General features: G+C 46.8%; 2 protein-coding genes across 3 annotated transcripts; one reads left to right on the top strand and one right to left on the bottom strand.

Annotated features, from left to right (window-relative positions):
• Positions 1 to 1,348: 1,348 nt before the first annotated feature.
• On the top strand, positions 1,349 to 2,965 carry LOC132453322 (rhodopsin). Its single transcript, XM_060046168.1, has one exon. The coding sequence runs from the start codon at positions 1,448 to 1,450 to the stop codon at positions 2,501 to 2,503; it is 1,056 nt and encodes a 351-aa protein (XP_059902151.1). The 5' UTR covers positions 1,349 to 1,447; the 3' UTR covers positions 2,504 to 2,965.
• A 1,456-nt stretch (positions 2,966 to 4,421) lies between these two features.
• Positions 4,422 to 10,038, bottom strand: LOC132453309 (membrane-associated guanylate kinase, WW and PDZ domain-containing protein 1-like). Of its 2 annotated transcripts, XM_060046156.1 has the most exons (3): positions 9,861 to 10,017; positions 9,007 to 9,098; positions 4,422 to 8,109 (listed from the first exon to the last, which is right to left on the bottom strand). In XM_060046156.1, exon 3 carries the CDS (start codon positions 7,922 to 7,924, stop codon positions 6,914 to 6,916), a length of 1,011 nt encoding a protein of 336 aa, XP_059902139.1. In that variant the 5' UTR covers positions 7,925 to 8,109; positions 9,007 to 9,098; positions 9,861 to 10,017; the 3' UTR covers positions 4,422 to 6,913. The 2 variants fall into 2 exon arrangements, with proteins under 2 accessions (XP_059902139.1, XP_059902133.1); XM_060046150.1 differs by lacking the exon at positions 9,007 to 9,098 and having other exon boundaries at positions 9,861 to 10,038.
• Positions 10,039 to 10,133: the final 95 nt, after the last annotated feature.

A 10,133-nucleotide genomic window follows, 5' to 3' on the forward strand; every position in this document is an offset into this window, starting at 1 on the left:
TAGTGCATTCTCATCCTCAGAATAGGTTTAGCATTTGTAGGACATTAAGTTTTGGCTAATCAAATTCCTCTTTCTCATTGCATATGTCTTTGGAAATTATTCCACAAAGGCCTATATAATATAGGACTATATTTTGTATAAAATAGCGAGTTTCTTTCTTCGCCATTGCGCCTTGGTCACTTTTCTATATTGAAACCTTGCCGATTTTCTTAGGGTCAATCGAAAAAAGCAAACACATCAAACAAAATTAAAATAACAGAAGACGGCAGCAAGAAATCGTTTCTAAAGGCTAAAATGCTTAACATTTAGCAGACATTGTGCCAGGCTGAAGAGCCGTCAGACCTGGGTGATGGTAAATCCATTACAGGCCCGGGCGGCCTGCGCAGGCATAAGCTGCAAATCTCTTTAGTTCAACACCCATTAGGAAAGTGCTGAGCCCTTTGCAAGCCACTAAGGTGGTTAACTCCTGGACACGTCCACAGCGTTTAATTTCCCCTCAAATGATGGAATAACACCTGCAACCCATCAAACCAACCAATGAGTACATAGACACTTGTATTATAATGCTTAATTATAGGCACTGATTGGTTAAAATAATACACAGGTCTCAAACACCTTTCTGATCCATCTAATATAAGGCCAGTGCCATCTTTTTAATTAATTGGCGGGGTTTTTTCGTTGTATACTTGAGCAACAGGCCTTCATACAGGATCATCATTAAAACGTTTTTTGTTAATGATATTTCTGTTTTTGTTAGCCATACATCCATAAGGTCTTTTGTTCTTTCAAAAATGATCAGAAGCAAATCATTTGTTAAACAGAGATCATTTAACACTATATAAGTTATTGCATACTTAAATTTAGATTTGGACTAAAGGATTCCAAACTATGTAATAATTATGGATCCAGGGGATAAAGGTTTAAAATAAATGCGGATACATGCTGCCAACATTTAACTTTGTACAATACCTTGACTAATGATAAAGAATAACAATTATGTGTTCCTAAATATATATCCATTATGTCATGTATCTAAAATGGAAATAAAGTAAAAGTGAAAATATGAGAAAATAATTGAACATTCTAATATCATAACATCCAAGTATTTCACCTTTGTGCTCCACTAAATAGCTTCTGACAGTCTTACAGCTTTCAGGCGCCACAACTGCTTTCACTACACGGTCACGGCACAGGTGAAAGCAACCTTAACAACTTGATGAGTGGTCAATTATGTTGTGCAGTGATGGCTGGATTAGATATTAACTGTGTCCTAAATCACTTTGTGCTGACGGATTTGGAAAAGTTATAATCCCAGGGGTGCCTTTAAAAGGATGAGACTGACCGGCCTAGCTCTACTTGTAGCAAAGTCCCTCTCCATCTCTCGTGTCTCCAGCCAGAAGACCCGACATCGCCGCAAGGGGCTTCACGCAACCGCCACACCGCAACCATGAACGGCACAGAGGGACCTGCCTTCTATGTGCCCTGGGACAACAGCACTGGCATCGTGCGGAGCCCCTATGAGTACCCCCAGTACTACCTGGTCTCAACGGCGGCCTACTCCGCCCTGGCCGCCTACATGTTCCTACTCATCCTGCTCGGCTTCCCCGTCAACTTCCTCACCCTCTACGTCACCCTGGAGCACAAGAAGCTGCGGACGCCCCTGAACTACATCCTGCTGAACATGGCCGTGGCCAACCTGTTCATGGTGTTCGGCGGCTTCACCACCACCATGTACACCTCCATGCACGGCTACTTCGTCTTAGGGCGCACCGGCTGCAACATCGAGGGGTACTTTGCCACCCTGGGCGGCGAGATCGGGCTGTGGTCGCTGGTGGTGTTGGCCATCGAGCGGTGGGTCGTCGTCTGCAAGCCCATGAGCAACTTCCGCTTCGGGGAGAACCACGCCGTCATGGGCGTGGCCTTCACCTGGGTCATGGCCAACGCTTGCGCTTTCCCCCCCCTGGTGGGCTGGTCTCGTTACATCCCCGAGGGAATGCAGTGCTCGTGCGGAGTCGACTACTACACTCGCGCTGAGGGCTACAACAACGAGTCTTTCGTCATCTATATGTTCACATGCCACTTCCTCACCCCCATGGTCGTGATCTTCTTCTGCTACGGACGGCTGCTCTGCGCAGTGAAGGAGGCGGCCGCCGCCCAGCAGGAGTCCGAGACCACCCAGAGGGCCGAGAGGGAGGTGAGCCGCATGGTGGTCATCATGGTGTTGGGCTTCCTGATCTGCTGGGTTCCCTACGCCAGCGTGGCCTGGTACATCTTCTGCAACCAGGGCAGCACCTTCGGTCCCATCTTCATGACCCTGCCGGCTTTCTTTGCAAAGTCCTCGTCCATCTACAACCCCCTGATCTACATCTGCATGAACAAGCAGTTCCGTCACTGCATGATCACCACCCTGTGCTGCGGCAAGAACCCCTTCGAGGAGGAGGAAGGGTCCAGCGCCAAGACCGAGGCCTCCTCCGTCTCCACCAGCTCCGTGTCCCCCGCGTAAGCGACACCCTCGACCACAAACCCCCCCATGTGATACCCTATCGAAGAAGAAGAAGATGATGAACACTTACCACTCTCCCCCGGGAAACGACTGAAGGCTGACTTCACCTTTTGTATCTTACAAACCATTTGGTGTAACCTAAAGACAGTTGCAGGAAGAGCAGACCCCGACAACATGTTTCTGCTTCTGTTTGTGTACAGAGAGTCCAACGTATAAGTACAGTGAGATTTTTGTTTTCCTCGTGTGAAAGGGAAAACATATTCATCTTTTACAGTTGGATCATATATGTAACTGGCTTATTTGTGAATGTAGAGGCATGTAATCAAGGCAACGTAAAATAAACCGCACTTTGCAAATGAGCATTTCTGTTCATGTTTTACTTACAGATGGGTTGGAAAAGTACAACTGAATGTAGTGTATTTAAATCAAATTAATAAAGGTCAATAAACTATTCAGAATGCATTCATGTCGTGAATGACTCAATTATTACAACATATTTCTATATGGTGATTATTTAGAAGAGCAACACTGCACAATGTGATAGGCAGGACAGGCAATGCAATAATTCCTTTGCTAATGCCGCTTTCAGAGGAATAATAATCCCTGTCCAATCACAGGTGACCTTGGCTTTAGCACCATGGATTATGACATGTATAATCATGAAGGTATAGACACAGCGTCACGCCACTCTCACTTCATCTGATTATGCAAACTAATCATATGAGATTAACAAGGGTGAAGATGTGTCAGACAATATCCAACAGTAATGGCATGAGAAGGCCTTGATATAATCAAAACAGTTATATCAAAACAATTATTATATTATTTAATTATATGATTTCATTATTATAACCACACACACACACGTGCACACACACACACACAATGCACTCACGCAAGTACACACACACTCAAACACACACATACACTCACACGCACACACACACACACACACACACACACACACACACACACACACACACACACACACACAGGTTAATAGGATATATTTGTTCATTGCCGCGTTACTCATTTGATAAAATAATGCAGAATGGGATAATGCGAGAAACTCAACGCGTCATTCTATCGGTCTCTGAATGGGCAAACATGTCGGCCAGGCAGGAGAAAAACAAATACATCAAGATCTCCCCCGTAATGACCTTCTCCTGTCGCTATGGCAACCATCCCACTGCTGCATGGCTCTCGGACAGAATACAGATCTTGACACTGAACAGTCCACTCGGATTTAGATCACGAGAAGGCTGCTTAGCTTCCATGTATTATAGATGGATAGGTAGATGGCCGGATAGATAGACAGATTGATATTAACACGGATGGCTAATAGAACGATAGACGGATAGACAGATATGGACAACTCGATAGATAGAGAAATAGACAGATAGACAAGGCAGCTCAATAGATAGACAGGCGTAGACAGCTCGATAGATAGACAGGTATAGACAGCTCGATAGATAGTCAGATAGATAGGCCTATAGATAGATAGATAGATAGATACAGACAGCTCGATAGATAGTCAGATAGATAGGCCTATAGATAGATAGATAGATAGATACAGACAGCTCGATAGATAGTCAGATAGATAGGCCTATAGATAGATAGATAGATAGATACAGACAGCTCGATAGATAGTCAGATAGATAGGCCTATAGATAGATAGATAGATACAGACAGCTCGATAGATAGTCAGATAGACAGATGGAGGATAGATAGATAAAGCGGTACTAGCACTGTTTTGTATATCTGGGTAAATAGTCTCTTGTCATTGTCCTGTTTTATCATGTGTGGTATTGATAAGTTTCATTGTTATTATGTGTCACTGTTCTACTGCATGCCCATTTGATTCCTGAAGGTATCCCATCTGCACCACAACATGTCTGCTGAACAAAATATTAAGTACTTTTGAATTTGTATGGAAAACTTTATTTGATAATAAAAATAGCATTCACAGACTTCCTTTGATAGCTACATATACAGTGTGTGATCCATTTCAAGGAAAGAAGCTTTATTGGATAATTCCACATCTACTTGTACTTAGACTAATGTTATGTATAGCTTCATGGGTCAAATAAAGCTATGAACAATGTAGTATTTATATATGCATAGTTTTATAAAATAAAATAAAAAGATTGGCCCATATACATGTACTGCTTTTTATCAACACAGAGACAGCATTATGTGCCTGGAGCACATTGCAAGAAATAATGCTTAAAGAAAACAGACTGCATACAAGTGCTCTATAATACAAAGGCAGGCTAACCGTAGAGAGAGAGAGAGAGAGAGAGAGAGAGAGAGAGAGAGAGAGAGAGAGAGAGAGAGAGAGAGAGAGAGAGAGAGAGAGAGAGAGAGAGAGAGAGAGAGAGAGAGAGAGAGAGAGAGAGAGAGAGAGAGAGAGAGAGAGAGATTCAAACCATCAAACAGCTTCTGATCAACCAAATACAGTCTTCCATTTTAGTCTATTTATACCTGATTCAGAGTAAATGAACATACCTCCCCTTGAATCACCAGGTCCATGTCAGTAATATAAACACACCATCACATTCCTCACTGCTGAGGATCCCCATAAATTTCTCTTTTGTACAAGAAAAAGGCAACATTTTAATCCTTAGCAGGTTCCTATTAGTTACACATTAAAATTATTTTTACGTTATGGCCAACAGGTTTTTAACATCCTACATGTTTCTTCTTTTTTATCTTCCTCATCATCATCTACTTCTTCTGTTTCTTCTTCTTCTTAAATACAGTACCATGACGACAACAGTGATAAAACAATGCATTTTGTTTGTGGCTATCCAATATCTTTTTAGTTCTTTAGTGAAACATAAAACAGAGAATACACACATAAAACACGTTATCAAAGCAGCAGTCAGACTCCAGTGCTGTGACAGAATGGCTCAGGTGGGCAGATCAGCTGACTTGTGTACCGCAACGGACCACAGTTGACCCCCGTCCCATGACCCACCACCGCAATACCCGGGGGAGACGGACGGACGGACGGACGGACAGACGGACGCCGGTTTGTTTAGAGCGAGGTGTGACCGCCATATCTATGGGAATGCTGAGGATGAGATGAGTACGTAGCTATTCTCAGCCACACATGCATCTTGGACGGAGAGGACTCGTTTGACGATGCAATGTTTTCTGTCGTTGAATCGAATCAAATCAAATCAAAGTTAGTTTACCTGGTGTCCTCTCCATGTCGGTGTTGTTACACCAATTGGAACTGGTTACAGTTACATGGATGAATCTCTATGTGCACATAGTATCTGTGTGCAGCATGATACGTGGTGGAGATCAGCCTGTAGCCGGGTTGTGGTTAATTGAGTGGGGGAGATCAATAATTCCTGGGTATTGGTATGTCGAAATGACCTTTCTCTGAAATACAGTGCGTGGATGTTTAGGGGATGTTTAGGGGATGTTTAGGGAATGAGGGCTAGCTGCCACACCATCAAGTGTCCAAGCATATTTAGTAGGGTGTTACCAGAGAGTTTCCAAAGTGTGGTTGGACGAGGACCTTTACCACGTTCAGAAAGTAAAAGCCCTGACATGCTTCTGCTCCAGTCATGCATTGAGACAACTGCATTTCCTTCGTTATTTTGTTCCTCTAAGGATTACTCAAAATAATGGTGAGAATTTGTACTTTCTAAACCCGGAAATTAAACATAGTGAAAAAATAACATTTACAAGTCTTACTCCTTTGAATTTTAACCGATCAAAAAATAAATAGTGAACAAATGGTAGGGAGGGGGGATATATTACATTATATTTGTCACTTTGTGAATCAGAATCTTCCCTTATACTTTGCCTAAATGTCCAGTAACACGTTGCCAACTCTTGTGAACCCTCAGTGTCTTGTGCTATTGTTCATTTAATAAAGCAACTCAGGAGTGGAAAAGACAAATACATTGAAAAGTAGCCTGTGTGTTGGATGAACAAGTCACCACCGTTGGAAGAATGCTTCAAACCTCTGAGGAAACACATATTTTAGAGATCAGAAATGCCTGTAAAAAGCAACATCACTGATTATTCATATGCAGGCACATACAATACCGGAACTACAGTATACAACAACCTCTCTTATGCTCAAAGTAACTAGAACAATAACGTAACAACCAGAATGAAACCCAAAGCACCGTACTCCTGCAGTTTTTTCATATTTTTTTTCTTTAATTGATTCTCTAGCTGGGATCACAAGGACTTAAGTCAGCTAACTCAATCAATCGACTATTACTCAACCAATGGATCCAACCATTCACAAGGAGTTTTGTGTCCTCAGTTTAAGTTCACTTCCAGTGTATAGTACATAGGTTTCCACACATAAGACGGGGGGAGGGAGGGAGGGAGGGAGGGGAGAGAGGGGCGCGAGGGCAGAGGGCTCTCTGTTTTCCGGCTCTAGATACTCAGGTCTTTGGGACTCTCCTTGTACAGCCGTCTCTTGGGCTCAGGGAGCTGGCCTTGGCCCTGGCCCGGGCCCAGCGTGTTATTGTTGTGGCCGGTGGCGTTGAAGTGGCCTGCGTTGTTGTGGCCAGCGTTGTTCTTCATCATGCTGTAGTAGTCCTTGAGCCTGGGGGCCCCCGCCACCACCGGCGCGTAGTTCACCTCCTCCCGGCTGTAGTTGCTCTCCGGCGAGGAGTCGCGCTCCGTACGATACCGCCTCTCTGGCGTCCCGTTGGCCAGGCCCCGCTGTGGGGAGGAGTCCCTCAGGAAGTTGCCGTTGTTCATGGCGGCTCTGTCGGGCGTGCGGCCCCTGAGGAGGGACAGCGAGTCGGCGGCGTGGTGGTGGTTGTTGTTGTTGTTGGCGCGCTCGGGGGTGCCGGCCGCGCTGCCGCCACCACCACCGCCGCCGCCGCCGCCGCCGCCGCCGCCGCCGCCGCCGCGGGGCGTCTGCGGGTCCTGCAGCAGGCGGCGCTCGTACGACTTGCGGTCGGGCGTGACGCTGAGGAAGCCGCCGTCGTCGTGCTCGTTCTCGCGCTCAGGCGTGCGGTCGCGCGGCGGCGCCCGCTCCGCCCGCCGGTCCATGGACTTGGCCCGCCGGCGGTCGGGGGAGGGGTTGCGCTTCCGGGTGGGCGAGCGGTCCAGGGAGCCGCGCCGCTGGGGCTGCGCCGTCCTCGGGTCGAGGGTGGAGCTGCTGCTGTGGCTGGTGGCGCGCTCCCTCCCCCGCTCCCTCTCGGCCGCCTTCTTCCCCGAGCTGTCCTTCCTCAGGGTCTTCAGCAGCTTGGAGATGCCGCTCTCCGACTCTGATTTCTTCACCTTGCGCCCTCGGCCCTTCTTGCCGCCGCCGCTGCTCTGGTTGTCGGGAGACGGTTGTCTGGGAGACGGTTGTCTGGGAGTACTTTTGCTGTGGTTGTTGTTGTTCCAGGTGTGATGATGGTGGGGGGGGAACTGCCGGCCCTCATAGTCCATCCGGTCCGCCCCGGCCCGGTCTCTGTCTCGCCCGCGCACCGCCTCCTCCTGGCGTGATGGTGTGTGAAGGTCTGGTGGATAGCTGGACTCCAATGAGGTGTGATATCGGCTCTTGGGCGGCAGATGTCTCACTTCCGCAGAGTCTTGTGCCCCGGGTGTGGGAGGGTACCCGTCATTGCTGCCGTCTGGAGGGGGGAAGACAAGGGAGGTTACGTGATTGGAAATAAAGTTGCAGAGGTCGATAACAGTTTTTTGCATTTCATGAACTGGGTTTAGGTTTAATGCTTTGTAGCTGAAATAGGGGATGCATTCAGATATGGGGGGACATTCAGATATGTTTGCTAGAGTCAGGGATTTGAAGGAAATCATGCGGACACATGCATCTTCAAATTGTCCATATTGCAAAAAAAAAGATAACAAGGGGAACAGGGAATCAAGGCTTCAGTTCAAAGTGACAAGACAATTGATATCGTGACATGGCCGACAAACATTGAAGCCACAGAACCCTTCAATTGCTTGCTTTGTCTATGAGAGCGATGGGTCCAAACACAAGCAGACAGGTGCAGGCCGTCGTCAATGTGGGTCCATTCAAACAAAACATAAAGCGGTGGGGGGAGAAAAGCAACAACGGCCATGTAACACACAACCACACAACATGGAAGTCTGTTGGCGGCCCGTCTCGCAAACGAGAGAGAGGTTGCCATGGCAGCCGCATGTGGGTGACATCATGGATTAATAACCATTGTGTGCCGTGTCGGTGGGGCGTGAGTCAGTGTACATTCAGGGATAAGGGGGTGGGGGGAGGCGGTATGAGGATGTAGCACAGTCTGATGTCACATGACATGACATATAGCGTGATCACTGTACACACCCATGTAGACGCACACACACACACACACACACACACACACACACGTTAATACATACACAAAAACACGTATACACACATAAACTCACAAACACACACAACAAATGGGGGAGATGCATGTGTTTCAGCCCGGAGCTGGAAGAAGCGGTGGGTTTAGTCGGAGCACAGGAGGACTGAGAGTGAACTGGGCTGCGGCAGACCGCTGGCTACAAACCGTGGTCTGATTTTGTCCCATAAGGTAGAAACAGGGCTCTCCCATCTTCTCATTCCTCATAGTACCAACAGCGAGATGAGGAGCCATCATCGCTGGAGGGGAGGAGGAAGAGCCCAAGCAACAAGAGGATAAGAAGAGAGAGACAGAGAGATAGCGAGAGACAGAGAGAGAGAGAAAGAGAGAGAGAGAAAATACAACAGGAAAGAGACTGTTTACAGTGGATCTCAAACGAGAGGAGGAAAGGGAGTTGGTTTTGGTAGAAAAAATGTAAATTGATTGATCTTTCACTATCAATGACTGCGAGGAGCAGAGGTGGTTTCCCTGAGAAAAAAACTAAACAGAAAAACAAACAACAAAAAATGGTGAACTCCAGAGTAAAGTAATTACTCCGTGACTCACACAGTAAGCAGAGAAGGCTACTACCCTCTCACAATCGCCCCCAGGAGATCATGTTACTGCCACTACGCTACACACAGCGTTCAAGTGTTCATGTACATCTACACCAAAATAGCCATCTCTGTCATTATATCTTCATCTTTGTGCACTGCACCAGTGCTTTTCCTCATTATTATGCCGACATTGTCAACATGTAGATTTGAGTGCGAGAGGTGTACGAGTGCTAAGCGGCCGAGGTCAAGATGAGCGCTTAATTTTGCCCTTCAAATATCATTATTTACAGTAAACAAACGCGTTTCTGCATCATTGAACCTACACAGAATTGGAAGGGGGGGAGGTACGTTTACAAGGTGGCCGTTAGCAGCGTTAGTCACATTCATGGATGAGGAGTAAAACCACCACAATCTAGCGTAGCTAGCCTGTGCTAGCTTAGCCTGAGCTAGCCCAGCATGACCTACCGTATTCTGGCACGGATCCGTCGCCCCGCTTGAGGACGAGCCGCGCCCACCGGCCGCCGTTCTTGATCAGCTCGATGGCGCGTGCGTGCTTCATGTTCTTTGTGCTCTCACCGTTGATCTCCAGGATCTCGTCCCCTACCTTGAAAACACAATGTGTGTGTGTGTGTGTGTGTTAAAGAGTGTGCGTGCATTACCACGACCAGCAGATCACTACTCTAGGGATGACACAGGGTGCTGCAACGTCTGATCAGAGCCGTGTCAATTCACACCTTG

Source organism: Gadus macrocephalus, chromosome 1, assembly GCF_031168955.1.
Source record: "Gadus macrocephalus chromosome 1, ASM3116895v1".
Classification (NCBI taxonomy): domain Eukaryota; kingdom Metazoa; phylum Chordata; class Actinopteri; order Gadiformes; family Gadidae; genus Gadus; species Gadus macrocephalus.